Consider the following 19,914-nt stretch of genomic DNA (forward strand, 5'->3'; position numbering starts at 1 on the left):
AATTAAACCCAGATGGCATTCCTCCACTTTACAGGACTGAAAAGTTAAAATAGAATTAACAAATATGACTTCTTTGCCCAAACTGCCTCACTACTACTTGGAATATAGCAGGAGTTGAGGTTGGGAAGTGAGCCTCTGAGTCATCAGGCCATCTCCCATTACAATTCTTTTTATTTATTACATTGTTTTCAATTGTTCCCCTTCTTATTAGTTTTCATACCATGGACCAGACCCTGTACATAAATTACTGACATTAGTAGTGGATGATGGGATCCAGCCACCTGTGGAAGTGAGTTGCAAGGAGAGGAATATTCTGGCAGCAACATTCATCAGTTTCCTGCATAAAAACATAGGTAAGGGGCACAGGAGCAAAGAGTTGGGGGAAGGAAGGGAGAATCTCCTTTAGGTGAGGGAATATATCCTGTTGAGTTTAGGCAGTCCTGCTTAGCTTGGTATTCAGTGCCACCTGGTTAAATATTTACTTATGCCTCCAGCACATTTCCAGCTGTGCTCACATTTAACTAGATACATTTCCATTGCCTGCAATATATTTCTCCAATCTGGAGGACACTTTTCAAATAGAAGGATTTGCCTGGGTAACTCCCAAAATTGCTTGCACAGATTATTTGAATATTGAATCCCTTATAAGTATAAAATAAAAATAGTAAGCAATGAAATTTTATGGAGTATTCAAGATCTAAAAGAAAAAGTTGCATGCTTTAAATGCTGACTTTTGTGACCAGGTCTTCAGTTTCTTTTTAACAACTGATCTCTGCAGGTCATTGTTGTGTAATCTATGGTAACTGTAGAGAACTGTTTCAGTGTCATTTGCTTTGATCTCTGGGTTCTGATTTGCAGTACTTACCAGTTTTCCTGCATTTTCATGCGCTTTCAGATCTTGCCTTGACTTCTGCATTTCCATTTCACTTCCATTTCTTAGTAATATTTTTGATTGTTGAAATTGCAAGCCAGAAGCGTTTAAAAGATTTTTAAAATTTATTATTATTTATGACATTTTTACCCCACATTAACCTGACAGTGACTCAGGTTCAATGTGGCTTACATAACAAACAAATGAATTATACATATTAAAAATTATATAAACAGATTATAAAGTACAATAAATAATGCTATCATATTTGCTTTGTAAAACAAATATACAGTGGGGGAAATAAGTATTTGATCCCTTGCTGATTTTGTAAGTTTGCCCACTGACAAAGACATGAGCAGCCCATAATTGAAGGGTAGGTTATTGGTAACAGTGAGAGATAGCACATCACAAATTAAATCCGGAAAATCACATTGTGGAAAGTATATGAATTTATTTGCATTCTGCAGAGGGAAATAAGTATTTAATCCCTCTGGCAAACAAGACCTAATACTTGGTGGCAAAACCCTTGTTGGCAAGCACAGCGGTCAGACGTCTTCTGTAGTTGATGATGAGGTTTGCACACATGTCAGGAGGAATTTTGGTCCACTCCTCTTTGCAGATCATCTCTAAATCATTAAGAGTTCTGGGCTGTCGCTTGGCAACTCGCAGCTTCAGCTCCCTCCATAAGTTTTCAATGGGATTAAGGTCTGGTGACTGGCTAGGCCACTCCATGACCCTAATGTGCTTCTTCCTGAGCCACTCCTTTGTTGCCTTGGCTGTATGTTTTGGGTCATTGTCGTGCTGGAAGACCCAGCCACGACCCATTTTTAAGGCCCTGGCGGAGGGAAGGAGGTTGTCACTCAGAATTGTACGGTACATGGCCCCATCCATTCTCCCATTGATGCGGTGAAGTAGTCCTGTGCCCTTAGCAGAGAAACACCCCCAAAACATAACATTTCCACCTCCATGCTTGACAGTGGGGACGGTGTTCTTTGGGTCATAGGCAGCATTTCTCTTCCTCCAAACACGGCGAGTTGAGTTCATGCCAAAGAGCTCAATTTTTGTCTCATCTGACCACAGCACCTTCTCCCAATCACTCTCGGCATCATCCACGTGTTCACTGGCAAACTTCAGACGGGCCGTCACATGTGCCTTCCGGAGCAGGGGGACCTTGTGGGCACTGCAGGATTGCAATCCGTTATGTCGTAATGTGTTACCAATGGTTTTCGTGGTGACAGTGGTCCCAGCTGCCTTGAGATCATTGACAAGTTCCCCCCTTGTAGTTGTAGGCTGATTTCTAACCTTCCTCATGATCAAGGATACCCCACGAGGTGAGATCTTGCGTGGAGCCCCAGATCTTTGTCGATTGACAGTCATTTTGTACTTCTTCCATTTTCTTACTATGGCACCAACAGTTGTCTCCTTCTCGCCCAGCGTCTTACTGATGGTTTTGTAGCCCATTCCAGCCTTGTGCAGGTGTATGATCTTGTCCCTGACATCCTTAGACAGCTCCTTGCTCTTGGCCATTTTGTAGAGGTTAGAGTCTGACTGATTCACTGAGTCTGTGGACAGGTGTCTTTCATACAGGTGACCATTGCCGACAGCTGTCTGTCATGCAGGTAACGAGTTGATTTGGAGCATCTACCTGGTCTGTAGGGGCCAGATCTCTTACTGGTTGGTGGGGGATCAAATACTTATTTCCCTCTGCAGAATGCAAATAAATTCATATACTTTCCACAATGTGATTTTCCGGATTTAATTTGTGATGTGCTATCTCTCACTGTTACCAATAACCTACCCTTCAATTATGGGCTGCTCATGTCTTTGTCAGTGGGCAAACTTACAAAATCAGCAAGGGATCAAATACTTATTTCCACCACTATATGCACCTTTATTGGTTCATGTTTTATCCCTTTTGATATAATTACCATATAACATCGTTTTTTAGGTGATCACTGTGGCTTTGTTTTTCTTATGATGTCTGTACTTGTATGTTTATAATATTTGATGATGTTTGTGTTTATACATATACATTTGTATTCATATATATTTATATCTTTTATGATGTTTGTTTATGCATATACATTTGTATCTTTTATCCCACACTTGTGTGTGTCATCACTATTATATTATTTTGTAGTTTACATTTGATTATAATCTTTGTTCTTATGATTTTATGTTTTTAATTCATTATATTTAATTTTATGTTTTTAGACCCCTGAGGAAGGCTTCCTGTTTGGGCTGGTCATTTGGACTTGGTCTTGCTTCCACTCTTGTGTGCTATGAATAAAAACATAGAGCTTGAAAGATATGGTGTCTATTAACGAGAGCCTTGACTCAGATAGATTACAAATTCAGCAGGACACAAATCACACCTTTGAATCATTGTGGGTTGAAATTCCATGTATATAAGGGAAAAAGACGGTGATAGGAGTGTACTACCGTCCGCCTCACCAGGATGAGCAGGTAGACTTAGAAATGATAAAAGAAATCAGAGACGCAAACAAAATGGGCAATGCGATAATAATGGGTGACTTCAATTACCCAAATATAGACTGGGTAAATGTAACATCGGGGCAAGCTAGAGAGGTACAATTCCTTGATGAAATCAAGGATAGTTTTATGGAGCAGCTGGTGCAGGAGCCGACGCGAGAAGGAAAAGTTGTAGACTTGGTCCTTAGTGGAGCGCATGATCTGGTGAGGGACGTTATGGTACTGGAGCCGCTTGACAACAGTGATCATAATATGTTCAGTTTTGATATCAACCTTGAAGTAACTATACACAGGAAGTCAAATACATTAGCATTTAACTTTAAAAAAAGGAGACTATGATAGAATGAGAAGAACGGTAAAAACAAAACTTAGAGGGGCAACTGAGAGGGTAAAAATGTACAACAGGCGTGGATGCTGTTCAAAAGTACCATCCTAGAGGCCCAGGCCAAACATATTCCACGAATTACAAAAGAAAGACGGAAGTCCAAAAGACAGCCGGCGTGGTTGAAAAGTGAGGTGAAGGAAGCTATTAGGGCTAAAAGAAACACCTTCAGAAAATGGAAGAAGGAACCGTCTGAAAATAACAAGAAGCAACATAAGGAGTGTTAAAGTAAATGCAAGGCGCAGATAAAGAAGGCCAAGAGGGATTACGAAAAAAAGATAGCGTTAGAGGCAAAAAAACATAGTACATTTTTTTTTCGATATATCAAAAGCAGGAAGCCGGCAAAAGAATCGGTTGGGCCGCTGGATGACCGAGGGGTAAAAGGGGCGATCAAGGAAGACAAAGACGTAGCGGAAAGATTAAATGAATTCTTTGCTTCGGTCTTCACTGAGGAAGATTTGGGTGGGATACCGGTGTCGGATATGGTATTTCAAGCGGACAAGTCTGAGAAACTTGAATTCACGGTAAACCTGGAGGATGTAATGGGGCAGTTCAGCAAACTGAAGAGTAGCAAATCCCCTGGGCCGGATAGTATTCATCCTAGAGTACTGATAGAACCCTCCCTCTGTTTTTGTTTTACTCTTTTAAAAAATGCTAGGACTAGGGGGCACACAATGAATCTATTAAGTAGCAAATTTAAAACAAATCAGAGAAAATATTTGTTCACGCAATGTGAATTCGTTGCCAGAGAAATGTGGTAAAAGCGGTTGGCTTAGCAAAGTTTGAAAGAAGGTTTGGACATGTTCCTAAAACAAATTCCATAAGCCATTATTAAAGATGGGAAAATCTACTGCATATTTCTAAGATAAGTAGCATAAAATCCCAGGTGCTTGTGACCTGGATTGACCACTGTTGGGAGCAGGATACTGGGCTTGAAGGACTTTTAGTCTGTCCCAGTATGACAACACTTATGTACTTATGTTCCATGATATGACCACACTTAGTAAATTGTGTGCAATTCTGCTTGTTGTTACTTTTCAAAAAAAGATATAGTTGAATTAGAAAAGGTGCAGAGAAGGGCGTTCAAAAGAAGAGGGAACCAGATCTGACGCGGCCAAAAAGGAGCAATCAGAATCATGGTGCCTCGGTCTTGCTTGAGTTTCAACAAAGTCTTCCCGACCAGAGGTATGGGAGGATAAGCATACAGCAGACCCTCCCCCCAGTCCAGGAGGAAGGCATCCGATGCCAGTCTGCCGTGGGCCTGAAGCCTGGAACAGAACTAAGGGACTTTGTGGTTTGCTCGAGATGCGAAGAGATCCACCAAGGGGGTGCCCCACGCTTGGAAGATCTGGCGCACCACTCGGGAGTTGAGCGACCACTCGTGAGGTTGCATAATCCTGCTCAGTCTGTCGGCCAGACTGTTGTTTACGCCTGCCAGATATGTGGCTTGGAGCACCATGCCGTGATGGCGAGCCCAGAGCCACATGCTGACGGCTTCCTGACACAGGGGGCGAGATCCGGTGCCCCCCTGCTTGTTGATGTAATACATGGCAACCTGGTTGTCTGTCTGAATTTGGATAATTTGGTGGGATAGCCGATCTCTGAAAGCCTTCAGAGCGTTCCAGATCGCTCGCAACTCCAGAAGATTGATCTGCAGATCGCGTTCCTGGAGGGACCAGCTTTCCTGGGTGTGAAGCCCATCGACATGAGCTCCCCACCCCAGGAGAGACGCATCCGTAGTCAGCACTTTTTGTGGCTGAGGAATTTGGAAAGGACGTCCCAGAGTCAAATTGGACCAAATCGTCCACCAATACAGGGATTTGAGAAAACTCGTGGACAGGTGGATCACGTCTTCTAGATCCCCAGCAGCCTGAAACCGCTGGGAAGCTAGGGTCCATTGAGCAGATCTCATGTGAAGGCGGGCCATGGGAGTCACATGAACTGTGGAGGCCATGTGACCCAGCAATCTCAACATCTGCCGAGCTGTGATCTGCTGGGACACTCGCACCCGCGAGACGAGGGACAACAAGTTGTTGGCTCTCGTCTCCGGGAGATAGGCCCGAGCCGTCCGAGAATCCAGCAGAGCTCCTATGAATTTGAGTCTCTGTACTGGGAGAAGATGGGACTTTGGGTAATTTATCACAAACCCCACTAGCTCCAGGAGGTGAATAGTCATCTGCATGGACTGTAGAGCTCCTGCCTCGGATGTGTTCTTCACCAGCCAATCGTCGAGATATGGGAACACGTGCACCCCCAGCCTGCGAAGCGCCGCTGCTACTACAGCCAAGCACTTCGTGAACACTCTGGGCGCAGAGGCGAGCCCAAAGGGTAGCACACAGTACTGGAAGTGACGTGTGCCACTGAAATAGCAGATACTGTCTGTGAGCTGGCAGTATCGGGATGTGCGTGTAGGCATCCTTCAAGTCCAGAGAGCATAGCCAATCGTTTTCCTGAATCATGGGGAGAAGGGTGCCCAAGGAAAGCATCCTGAACTTTTCTTTGACCAGATATTTGTTCAGGGCCCTTAGGTCTAGGATGGGATGCATCCCCCCTGTTTTCTTTTCCACAAGGAAGTACCTGGAATAGAATCCCAGCCCTTCTTGCCCGGATGGCACGGGCTCGACCGCATTGGCGCTGAGAAGGGCGGAGAGTTCCTCTGCAAGTACCTGCTTGTGCTGGAAGCTGGAAGACTGAGCTCCCGGTGGACAATTTGGAGGTTTGGAGGCCAAATTGAGGGTGTATCCTTGCCGGACTATTTGAAGAACCCACTGGTCGGAGGTTATGAGAGGTCACCTTTGGTGAAAAACTTTCAACCTCCCTCGGACCGGCAGATCGCCCGGCACTGACACTTGGATGTCGGCTATGCTCTGCTGGAGCCAGTCAAAAGCTCGTCCCTTGCTTTTGCTGGGGAGCCGAGGGGCCTTGCTGAGGCGCACGCTGCTGACGAGAGTGAGCGCGCTGGGGCTCAGCCTGGGCCGCAGGCTGTCGAGAAGGAGGATTGTACCTACGCTTACCAGAAGAGTAGGGAACAGTCTTCCTTCCCCCATAAAACCGTCTACCTGTGGAGGTAGAAGCTGAAGGCTGCCGGCAGGAGAACTTGTCGAAAGCGGTATCCCGCTGGTGGAGCTGCTCTACCACCTGTTCGACCTTCTCTCCAAAAATATTATCCGCACGGCAAGGCGAGTCCGCAGTCCGCTGCTGGATCCTATTCTCCAGGTCGGAGGCACGCAGCCATGAGAGTCTGCGCATCACCACACCTTGAGCAGCGGCCCTGGACGCAACATCAAAGGTGTCATACACCCCTCTGGCCAGGAATTTTCTGCACGCCTTCAGATGCCTGACCACCTCCTGAAATGGCTTGGCTTGCTCAGGAGGGAGCTTGTCCACCAAGCCCGCCAACTGCCGCACATTGTTCCGCATGTCTATGCTCGTGTAGAGCTGGTAAGACTGAATTTTGGCCACGAGCATAGAGGAATGGTAGGCCTTCCTCCCAAAGGTTCTAGAGTCTTTGCCCGGGGGCGCCGAAGCATGCTCCCTAGAACTCTTAGCCTTCTTTAGGGCCAAATCCACAACTCCAGAGTCGTGAGGCAACTGAATGCGCATCAGCTCTGGGTCCCCATGGATCCGGTACTGGGACTCGATCTTCTTGGGAATGTGGGGATTAGTTAAAGGCTTGGTCCAGTTCGCCAGCAATGTCTTTTTTTAGGACATGATGCATGGGTACTGTGGACGCTTCCTTAGGTGGAGGAGGATAGTCCAGGAGCTCAAACATTTCAGCCCTGGGTTCGTCCTCCACGACCACCGGAAAGGGGATGGCCGTAGACATCTCCCGGACAAAGGCCGCAAAAGACAGACTCTCGGGAGGAGAAAGCTGCCTTTCAGGGGAGGGAGTGGGATCAGAAGGAAGGCCATCAGACTCCTCGTCAGAGAAATATCTGATGTCCTCCTCCTCCTCCCACGAGGCCTCACCATCGGTATCAGACACAAGTTCACGGACCTGTGTCGGAAGCCGTGCCCGGCTCGACTCCGTGGAACCACGGCCACGGTGGGAGCGTCGAGAGGTAGACTCCCTCGCCCGCACCGGCGAAGCTCCCTCCGCCGACGTCGTCGGGGAGCCTTCCTGGGAGGCGACCGCAGTCGGTACCGCAAGCGGCACCGATGTCGGAGACCTCACCCCGGGCAAAGGGCCAGCCGGCGCCTCACTCGACGGTACCGGTGGCGCAAGCACCCCCGGTACCGGAGGGGAAGGGCGCAACAGCTCTCCCAGGATCTCTGGGAGAACGGCCCGGAGACTCTCGTGCAGAGCGGCTGTGGAGAAAGACGTGGAAGCCGATGCAGGTGTCGATGTCAGAGTCTGTTCCGGGCGTGGAGGCTGTTTCGGGCTGTCCAAGGTAGAGCGCATCAACACCTCCTGAACAGAGGGTGAGCGGTCCTCCCGGTGCCGATGCCTACTGGGTGCCAACTCCCTCGGCGACCCAGAGCTCTCGGTACCCACACGGGAAGGAGACCGGTGTCGATGCTTCTTTGACTTTTTCAAACGAAGCATGTCACCGGAGCTTCCCGGTACCGACGAGGAGGACGTAGAATCCAGCCGTCGCTTCCTCGGGGCCGAGGCCGAAGAAGGTCGGTCTATTTACATATGGAGATTACTGGGACACACAGATTTCAAGGGACGTGGCTTGTGCAGGCCAAAAATCTAGAGATCTATTCCCTATCCTGTATAGGGAACCACATCTGGTTAAAAATGTCCTTGGGCTATGCTGTTTACTATAGGTATATGGGGGGTTTCTTCGGTGAGAAGGGGAGGGGATAAAATAGAATAACAGATAAATACAATGTGTTTGATATACTTGTCATTATGTAGTGTGTACTGGTTTGACAGTTCTGTAGCTATGGTACATGGTTAGCTAAAGTTGAAGTAGCTCAATTTAATGGTATAGGGTTAACCCTAACACTAGAGGGGTGGGGTGGGGATAAAATGTGAAAAGTTTGATGACGAATTGTAGTAAGTTAATTTTCCTGAGAACATTTTCATCTTTGAGTTTTTGTATAATTAGACAGTGGAATGTGTTTCATTGAATTCTCATCAATAAAAACGTTGAATTATAAAAAAAAAAAAAAATGTCCTTGTTGGGTTTTGCACCAGTTCAGAAGTGGGGGATTAGGGATTTGATATACTGCCTTTTGTACAGATTTTTAAAAAGTGCTCATTTTCTCCCAGGGCTTTACATGAGGGATTAAGGAAGTAATTCACCTTCATCCCCCACTATTTGTTTCTGCCTCCCCAAAACACCCTGTGTCCTCACTACTTAATTAGCGTTCAAGGGTATAGGTTTGTAAAATGGGGCCATGACATATGTAAGTGTTGACATGCAGGACATGGCAGAATTGCTCCTTCCATGTGTTAGTCCTAGCACTGAGCTGACGAGAACGCCGAAGTGAAACCGTTGAAAGTTCTGCATTCAGAAGTTACTGAGCATGTCTCAACCTAGACGTCTTAAGGTTTTAACGGTTTTTATTGATGACAAATCATAAAAAACAACCATTGTTTTGTCATCAAACAGTTTTCAAAGCAAAAACACAACAAAATTATAACATTCCATATAGTCATCAAACTTTTATAGGTTTAATCCCTCCTACCCCCTCCCCCAGACTCCTGCAGAACTTTATATGCAATCAGCCTCAAAATGTTTCCCCCGTTCTTGAAACATTTCCAGAGTCATATTCAATAACCCCTCCAAAACCTAGCTATTACTTTTCGAGATTCCCTTGCACAGTGATCGTGACCCTCCCCCTCCATGTCCATAGGGTCTGGACTCTTATAACCCCACAGACCATGGGCCGAGAGCTCTACTTAGTATATCTGAGCCTGCCTGTGCAGATGAGGATTCAGTCAAGGCAAGCTAATAGTCTTCAGAGTGACCATGTAGCTTATGGCGTCTGTATTTAGCTTCCATCATTCCTCTATGGATGGTATTTGACCCATGTTATTGATCAGGCAATAAAACCGAACCCCCAGATTCCTAGCAAGTATCAACCTAGACGTCTTAATTCCCTTTTCAGCATTCTATGTAGAGTTCAGTCTATAAAGTATTAGGGTGTGATATTTTTATGTATAAAGTTTGTTTTTTTCTGTTCTCAGGAGGATCTGAAACTTTTCAAGACAAAGTGAACTTTTTCCAGCGTGAGCTTCGTCAGATGCATATGAAGAGACCACGCTCTAAGATCACTCTTAAAGTGAGCCGGCATGCCTTGCTGGATTCTGTGAGTTCCTATGCGCACAGGAGCAGATAACCATTTGTTAGTAACCAAGTACCAACAAATCATAAAAACATACAGAAATGCAGGATTTCTAAATGCATTGTACACATGTTTACAGGGCTTGCATGCTGATGCTGACTCAACACAAAAGGTGCAATGTTCTTGGTGCCAAATAGCCCAAAAAAACCAAAACATGATTTCTTTTCAGTGCAGTACTCACTGCCCATCAGCCTTTGCATTGTGACTATTCTGTCCTGGAGGCCAGTGTAGAAGGCCTGTGGCTTCTGCTGCAAAATTACCAATAAAATACAACACAGCATTGCCAGCTGCAGGTGGAGTAAGCTAATGATGGGGAAATGTTAAGCCTGCTGAAGTTGTGTGCTAATTGGAAAGGTGCCTGCTGGACACATGCACCAAAATTCTGCTTCAGGGGCACCTTCACTGTTTGCATGTTCAAAGAAAATGAAAGGGCCAACAGACATCTGTGAATGAACCAGATGCTATCCGTCAGTCTGATACTTTCAGGTTCAAACACAGCTGTTACCTCCTATTCTAGCTTTTAAATCTTCAGTTGCTGATCTGGTGCAGAAAAGGAAAAACAAGGCATTTCAATCCCCAAAACGGGCATTAAAACCTGTCAAAACTACAAAAAGAAAAGGGTCCAACAAAAAAGAGCAATAAAGTGGAAGGCAATGGAGGTTGAGAGAATGGGTCATAGGACTGAAACAGGAAAACCGTCCAGACCCAATGTTTTTACACTTTCACTTGCTGTTCCTTATCAGTGTACTATATGTTAAATGTGCTCAATATTTCCTTTCAAAGCTGATCACACACCAGTGTACGACCACATCATTATGTAGAGATCTTAGATACATATAAATATCAGCAACTTATCCGAAGCAGTGCTGCGAACGTTATATCATCTCTGACACTCAAGACCTTAGTAAGATAAATGTAATCCCTCTACGATCTCGGATGTCATAGATGATAAATATTTATTTATATCCCACATTTTCCCAATCAAATAAGGTTCAATGTGGCTAACGGATTATTATATAATGTTCACAGCACTGCTTCGGATAAGACGATATTATTTACATTTATCTCGTTAAGATCTTGGGTGTCACAGATGATATAACGTTCGCAGCACTGCTTCGGATAAGACGATATTATTTACATTTATCTCGTTAAGATCTTGGGTGTCACAGATGATATAACGTTCGCAGCACTGCTTCGGATAAGACGATATTATTTACATTTATCTCGTTAAGATCTTGGGTGTCACAGATGATATAACGTTCGCAGCACTGCTTCGGATAAGACGATATTATTTACATTTATCTCGTTAAGATCTTGGGTGTCACAGATGATATAACGTTCGCAGCACTGCTTCGGATAAGACGATATTATTTACATTTATCTCGTTAAGATCTTGGGTGTCACAGATGATATAACGTTCGCAGCACTGCTTCGGATAAGACGATATTATTTACATTTATCTCGTTAAGATCTTGGGTGTCACAGATGATATAACGTTCACAGCACTGCTTCGGATAAGACGATATTATTTACATTTATCTCGTTAAGATCTTGGGTGTCACAGATGATATAACGTTCGCAGTACTGCTTCGGATAAGACGATATTATTTACATTTATCTCGTTAAGATCTTGGGTGTCACAGATGATATAACGTTCGCAGCACTGCTTCGGCTAAGACGATATTATTTACATTTATCTCGTTAAGATCTTGGGTGTCACAGATGATATAACGTTCGCAGCACTGCTTCGGATAAGACGATATTATTTACATTTATCTCGTTAAGATCTTGGGTGTCACAGATGATATAACGTTCGCAGCACTGCTTCGGATAAGACGATATTATTTACATTTATCTCGTTAAGATCTTGGGTGTCAGAGATGATATAACGTTCGCAGCACTGCTTCGGATAAGTTGCTGATATTTATATGTATCTAAGATCTCTACATAATGATGTGGTCGTACACTGGTGTGTGATCAGCTTTGAAAGGAAATATTGAGCACATTTAACATATAGTACACTGATAAGGAACAGCAAGTGAAGGTGTAAAAACATTGGGTCTGGACGGTTTTCCTGTTTCAATCCTATGACCCATTCTCCATTGACTTTTTTGCATTGATGCTCTTTCATAAAATGAGAACAATAAAAAAGTAGTATTTAAATATGAGTGAACTTTACTGTTGACAGCAGAAATCAGTGGCTGTAAAAGCCGAGACGTCCATGTAATTCACCCTGAGCTACTACAGAAAAAGGTGTGAGCAAAATCCAAATAAATAAATAAATATTCCTATGGGCATGTTGTTTGCTATTTAATGAAGCAACCCTTTTATACTGCCCTGGACTTAGCAGTTATTTTCTTGAGCTGGGTGTTTGTTCTATGAAATTTGGAGAAGCATCTAGTGGTTTCATTACCATTCATTTTAATATAATGTGCACCCATGTCTAGCACGAGAGTTAACATCTGTGGTTATCTTTCTCTGTAATACAGCTGGTAACGTCTTTGCAGAATGCTCGTTGACCTTGTTTCTGCATCAGCCTCCTAGTGCCTTTTGGAGGAAAGTCTAATCTTATATCTTGTTCTTTTAGTGCTGTTGGACCACCCAGAGCAACTTAAATAGAAATAGCAATTTCATATATACAGATTAGGTAACATCAGATCTTGAAAATTCAATTCATAAATACGTAAGCAATTATGTAACGTAACATAACATGAGAAACAACTGTAAGTAATGCACATTGTTGCTAGTTTATGTCTTGTTCAGTTATAAAACTCATTTGAATGTGGAGGAGAACTCTGAAATCGGATTGATAAGATAATAAACAACATTAGTGTTATGAGTAGTTTAAACTAATATATTACTATTAAGCTGTGAATAAAACAATATCTAATCTGGCACTTATTAACCATCAAATCCTAAATAGGTCCAAGGTGGTGTACAAAAGTTAAAAATGCAAAACAAAATAAATTATACAATTTAAACAGATATTACAAGAAATATTAATGAAATAAAGTTGTCGTAAGGTTTTTATGAAATGAAGAATGTGAATTTTCAGTTCTTAGTTCAGTCGGCAGAGAATTCAGTGAAAGGCAGCCTGAAAAGAGTGTGAATGATCATAGGGTTTTTTACTAAGCCGTGTAGAAAGCAACATGCCCATAGGAATATTTATGTATTTATTTGGATTTTGCTCACACCTTTTTCTGTAGTAGCTCAGGGTGAATTACATGGACGTCTCTGCTTTTACAGCCACTGATTTCTGCTGTGAGCTAAAAACACTCATGGCTCAGTGGAAGAGCCCTGTATTGTTTCTTTGATACTGAACGCTGAGCCGGAGGACAGCGCTGCGTACGTCTAGTAGCACTATAGAAATGGGAAGTAGTAGTAGTAAAGAAGAATATTGCTGTCCTTGGTTCTGAATGTTAACTTAGAAAAGAAATCGAAAAAGGAAATAATTTAAAAACTAAACAAGAAATCTTACACACAATCCTTGCTTTCAGTGGCAACCCATGTAGATCAATTAACAAAAGGGTGACTCTATCATACCTATAACCTTGACTTGAATTGCTCAAGTGGAATCGAAGAAGGAATAGAAAGTAATAAATTACTGAACCATAAGATTTTTCTTTTTAAGCTTCAACATATGGTTTGTAGCCCTAGATTTTATATTGTTAATACAGGAGAAGATACTGTAGCAGTGTAAGTTAAATCTAGGCTATGGGAATCCAGATAAAAATATGGTCTGCATTTAAAAAGGCATGAGAAGCATGTGGGATCGCTTAGGAACAGGAAGAATTAGGGGTTACAGAGGATGGGTCATATGGCCTTTATCTGCCGTCATGTGCTCATGGCAATGTTAAATAAAAGAGGAGAAAGAGGTGATCCTTGTGCCACCCCACATATAGGGGTCCAAAGTTTAGATTTATTTTCCTCAAGCTTGTTGCCTTATTATGACTGATTTTTTTAATTAAAGCTTCCGCTCACAGATTTGTACTAAGCAGAGGGATGTGTTGGAAGAGAGGAAACTGTGCGTGTGAGATGACATATGCATTAAACAAAGCAAAACAAAGACAGCAGTGTTAAGAGAAGAAAAGATAGACCTATAATGAGCAAATGAGGCAAAGCTGAGAGAAATCTGAATAATCAGATTCGCAAAGTTAGAAAAAGTTATTAGTTATTTCTAATAAAACAATTGGTACAGAATGTGTATTTCCCCACCCTTCATACATGTGTTAAAGTGAGGGTCATGTCTGTCTGGGTTCCTGACCTTCCGCTCCCTTCAGCTTAGGAGTTTGTTCTGCTGCACATCCGGAAACCTGTGTAGCACAGCATCGGTGGCAGTGTGAGGGATGCAGAGGATGGCTGTGAAAATCATTCTCTGGACAGTAGCTGCAATTGGCAGTTTTCTGCTTCTCTCTCCAGGAAAAGAAATATTTACACTGACTACTTATATTTTGCAGTCTATGAAAGCCACAAGAAACTTCTCCATCTCTGATTGGAGCAAGAACTTTGAAGTGATTTTCCAGGATGAAGAAGGTAAGTGTGGCTGATACCAGTCCTCCAAGGATTTTGTAAGCAGTTCCTGCATATTGCTAATATTTGTACTAAAGATTAGTTGTCTTTTATTTTGGAATTAAGGGTATGTGCAAAGAATGAATTTTCCAGGCGTCAGTCAGAAGCGGTGCTCCATACATTTGGGTATTTGATACTCCTGGAGCACAGAAGAATGATGACTTCCAGTAAATACTGTCATCTTATTTTGAGTGACGAGAGCCTAGAGAATAAGAGATTCAGAGAGACAGATATGAAGGTTTGTTTGTTTCTCAGAGGGGAATACTTTATATATCCATTCTGAAATCTTTGATAGTTCTAGCTGGCAGGTTAGAATCAGCATTTTGAGGGTTCCAAAGCCCAGAGGTGAAGGATCTAAAGAGTATCCTCTTATCAGTTATTCTAAAATTCTGAAAATCCTTGGAGTGACACTAGACAGACACCTCTCCCTCGACAATCACGCCACATCCACCATAAAGAAAATGTTCACAATGATGTGGATATTGAAACGCGTAAAATCACATCTACCCTAGAAAACATTCCAGAATTTAGTGCAATCCACGGTACTTACCCATGCTGATTACTGCAACAGTATTTTCTTAGGCTGCAAAGCCTATATCCTAAAAAAACCTTCAGACTGCCCAAAATACAGCAGCAAGACTCATCTTTAGCAGATCACGTTTTGAGAGTGCAACTCCTCTCCATGCAAGACTGCACTGGCTCCCAATCAAAGAACGTATCAATTTCAAAGCCCAGCCTTTAATCCACAAGATAATACACGGAGAATCTCCGAACTATATGATAAATCTGGTTGACCTTCCAGCTAGAAACATGTCTGTATCCTCACGAAAGTAACTCAACCTACACTACCTGAGCTGTAAAGGTCTCAAGTACAAAACTTATTATGGATCTAATTTCTCCTTCTGGGCAGCCGTCTATGGAACGATCTCCCTAGACCTATCCGAGCAATCCATGACCACCTACCATGTAGAAAAGCACTAAAAACCCATCTATTCAAACAAGCCTACCCAAAAGACCCAGATTAATCTCATGAACCCATCTACCTTACATATACTGAAGAGAAAACGACATTGACCCAGAATCTATCTCCCACCTTACCCTCCTCTCTCTATCACCTGTCTCTACCTACCTACCCATCCATCCTTCTATTACGTTATACTTAATTTCCTACTTGACATAACAAAATTCTGTGTTACCTATTACTATGTAAGCTGCATTGAGCCTGCTTTTAGTGGGAAAGTGCGGGATACAAATATAATAAATAAAATAATTTGAGCACTTTCGAAGTTGGAGTACTGTGCTAAAATTTGAAGGCTGTTATCTCAACAGGAACATAAAATAGGTTGGAGTCAGTAAAAAGGAAGTGACCAAAATGGTAAGGGGTCTCGTTAGAAGACATGTGAGAAGAGACTGGAGATCCTAAACATGAGTATCCCAGAGGAGAAAGAGGACAGGGGGCTATGATACAGATATTTAAACACCTGAAAGGAATTACTGAACAAGCAAGCCTTTTCCAGATGAGGAGAAGCGTTAGATCTAACATAGTAAATGTCGGCAGATAAAGACCTGCATGGTCCATTCAGTCTGCCCATCAAGGTTTCTAGAGTTGAAGCTGGCACTTTGCACAGATTCTGCTTCTTCCTGATTACTTATATCTCTGTGATTTTGCCTCTCCCAAAGTGCTGGAGAATGTAGGAGTCATGATAGGACCCTAGAGAACATGCCCAGACATCTACTATTTCCCCATGTGCATTGCACACAACCTGCATGTTTATGGAACGAAATGATGTCCTATTTCTTTAGCTGGCCTCACTTGCTCTTGAGGGTCTGAGGGCCACATGGATATAGTCTATTACCCCTGAGTCATGGTGTCTTCAGTCTCCTGTACTGTTGTGGGAAAGGTTATATAATCAGAGCTGTGTATGAGGAAGGCATCTAGGAATTGGGATACACAGTGTGAGATTACAAGGGTGGCTGAGACCTGCTGTGACTGCCAGCACAGACTGAGAGGTTCTGGTAATGAGAGAGGCAAGGAAAGCTGTGGCCTTGAGGTGGACAGGTGATTGCTCCTGTGTGTCTTGGCCTAGATGCTGACAGAGGTGCTATATGACAGCCCTGTCTAAATGGAACCTTGTAATGCACTCCTCGTCAGTAAGGACCAGACATGAACTGGGTCCTTGGCCTGATTCTGCTAGCCCTCTCCTCCTGACTCTCTGCCATATCCAGCAATGCAAGTATAACACATTGATTCAGCTCCTTCATACCTATAGTTCAGTTGTCCCACCACCACAACTAATATCATTGTGTGCAGCACCACCTACTATGGACCAAACACCACTTAATGAGATACTCACCCAGCACCAGCACAATACAAAGCACACACTCACCCAGAACCAGCACCAACACACAGCACACACTCTCAATCAGCATCAACACACAGTGCACACTCGCCCAGCACCAGCATACTACAAAGCACACACTGAACCAGCACCAACACACAGCACACACACTCACTGAGCATCAACACACAGCGCACACTCGCCCAGCACCAGCACCCACACATAGTTCACACTCGCCCAGCACCAACATACACTCACCAGCCCCAACACACAGCATACACTTGCCCATCCCCAGCACCAACACACACTCGCCCAGCACAACACATAGCACACACTTGCCCAGCACCAGCATACTACAAAGCACACACTCATCCAGAACCAGCACCAACACACAGCACACACTCTCAGCATCAACACACAGCGCACACTCGCCCAGCACCAGCATACTACAAAGCACACACTGAACCAGCACCAACACACAGCACACACACTCACTGAGCATCAACACACAGCACACACTCGCCCAGCACCAACACCCACACATAGTTCACACTCGCCCAGCACCAACATACACTCACCAGCCCCAACACACAGCATACACTTACCCAGAACCAGCACCAACACACAGCATACACTTGCCCATCCCCAGCACCAACACACACTCGCCCAGCACAACACATAGCACACACTTGCCCAGCACCAGCACATTACAAAGCACACACTCACCCAGAACCAGCACCAACACACAGTTTTATTCCTCTGGTTGGGTCTCCAGAGATGTATCCCGCATAGTTATTATAGAATATATTGTCTGCAGCAGTTAAACAAATATTGCTCTGGGATGCTGTTAGAATATTTTTAAGGGCGGGGAAAGAGAAAGTTCGGCAGTTGAATTGCACATGTTCTAGAAAAGTGGTTACTAACTCAGGGTCTGCAGCACAGAAATGTTGTCCTAAAAAAACAATGTTGTAGGCCTGACCGTCAGAGGTGCAATAGTGGACCTCTGGTGAGTATTAGGAATTGGTGCATAGTGTGTTGTCTAAGACTGTCAAGTTACTGGTAATATTGATTAAGGCTGTAAGAGATCTAACACTCTGTGGGAAAGTTGCTACTATGCTGAATAAGCTCTGCAGCAATAAAATTAGCCCGAGAGAGTAGGCAAGAGTGAAACAAGGTAATAGCGGTCAAATGCCAGGAATGTATAGCAGTCATCTAACTTTTGCAGTAGAGGAAGATTTTAGTATCCGAACAGAGACAATAGATACAATATAACATCTGAACTAAAACCTCCTGGAAGTTGCATCAGAGGAACAGTCCCGGGACAGCCACAGGCAACATATTAGAATCGCTGCTGCGCTGACAATCCCCTGATGCCAACAAAACCACCATGTAAGGTAGACAGGGAAGGGAGAGAGACCTTGGATCGGGGTGGCAAGAAGGGGGAAGAGATGGCGGACTGTGGGGGCCTCCTGGAGCTGTGGGGCCCAGGGCAACTGCCCTGTTTGCCACCCCCCCCAACACTGGCCCTGGTGCAGGTGCATTAACATGGCAGAGCACACTGGAGGCTTGTGCAGATAGATTTCTGCTAGTGACAACAGGAGGCATTTCATACCTGCTCTCCCCCTCTGACCTCAATAAATGTCCCACATGGCACAATGCATCCGTTTCTCCCCCCCCCCCCCCCCAACAAAAGTACACCAGGGACCTAAGGGCCTCCTGGTGCCCCCCCCCTCCCCAATCTCCCATGCACTTTTAACATTGGGAAGCACCGACTAGGAGTGCAGGAGTAGCATAATTGTTAGTGCAGTTGGCCAGGAACCAGGGAGCCAGGTTCAATTCCCACTGCAGCTCCAGGTACCTGTATATAATATGCATACTGCTTCGATTGTAACCACAGAAAGGCAGTTATATTCAATCCCTTTCCCTTACTAGCTCTGCACCACCGTCTTGAAATTTGGTAGAGCCTGATCTTGCAGAGTTCCCAGTTTTTTACTTGAGCAATTTCTTATTCTAGCATTTTGCATGTGTTTTCAGTCCCAATGCACTATCCTGTAGTACAGTGGTTTTTCTCAAGATTTTCCTGTGCTGTATCTTTCTGCATTGTGAGTAAGACTAACACAGAAAAGTCTCGAGTAAACTACTGCCCTAAAACATAGCACAGTTTACCGCATTGGCCCCTTAAACTCAACCCTCAGTGCCAAAGTCAGAGGGAGTGGAGGAGTGGCCTAGTGGTTAGGGTGGTGGACTTTGGTCCTGAGGAACTGAGTTCGATTCCCACTTCAGGCACAGGCAGCTCCTTGTGACTCTGGGCAAGTCACTTAACCCTCCATTGCCCCTTGTAAGCTGCATTGAGCCTGCCATGAGTGGGAAAGCGCGGGGTACAAATAAAAATTTTAAAAAAGGCAGCCGGTGAAGCTCCATTGCATTTTCAAATCTCTGTGCATAGCTTATTTCTCTCAAACGAAGCATGCCACAAGAAAATTCTGCTGAAACTCCACACATTGTTCAGCAACTCCAGGACTTCTCGCTGTTTTAAGGATGTGCTATTTTCAGGCAGCCAGCATATGTCAGTAAAATGCTTTAAAAATGTTTCTCAGTGTGGAAACTGAGTGTTATTTGCCAACTCTTCTTCTATCTAATTTAGGAAGAGCTGAGCAGAAAACATTAAAAAAGATAACTTGGAAAGGAAGTTCTAGGGAAGAGGGCTCATAAATGTTTGCTTTCTCCTCTAGCTCTGGACTGGGGAGGACCTCGCAGGGAGTGGTTTGAGCTGATCTGTAAAGCCTTGTTTGACACAACCAATCATCTGTTCACCCACTTTTGTGATACCAACCAGGCACTGGTGAGTAATGACCACCTATCTGCTTATCACTCCTTTCATTCTTTTTCATCAAGATCAAGAAACCAAAACCCACAATTAGGTGAGTTAAAGGGTCTGCTGGATACTTGTGACCCGGTCT

The 19,914-nt window shown here is 44.0% G+C and overlaps 1 protein-coding gene across 6 annotated transcripts in view; it reads left to right on the forward strand.

Annotated features, from left to right (window-relative positions):
- AREL1 (apoptosis resistant E3 ubiquitin protein ligase 1) overlaps positions 1 to 19,914 on the forward strand; it is a 158,358-nt gene that overhangs the window by 101,579 nt on the left and 36,865 nt on the right. For 5 of the 6 annotated variants that reach the window (XM_030213862.1, XM_030213867.1, XM_030213868.1 and 2 more), the window contains 4 exons: positions 212 to 353; positions 9,889 to 10,010; positions 14,504 to 14,579; positions 19,687 to 19,796. In XM_030213862.1, the coding sequence (XP_030069722.1) occupies positions 212 to 353; positions 9,889 to 10,010; positions 14,504 to 14,579; positions 19,687 to 19,796 (450 nt within the window). The remainder of the gene's footprint in view (positions 1 to 211; positions 354 to 9,888; positions 10,011 to 14,503; positions 14,580 to 19,686; positions 19,797 to 19,914) is intronic. The other variant, XM_030213865.1, reaches the window with a different exon arrangement.

Source organism: Microcaecilia unicolor, chromosome 9 (assembly GCF_901765095.1).
Source record: "Microcaecilia unicolor chromosome 9, aMicUni1.1, whole genome shotgun sequence".
NCBI classification, from domain to species: domain Eukaryota; kingdom Metazoa; phylum Chordata; class Amphibia; order Gymnophiona; family Siphonopidae; genus Microcaecilia; species Microcaecilia unicolor.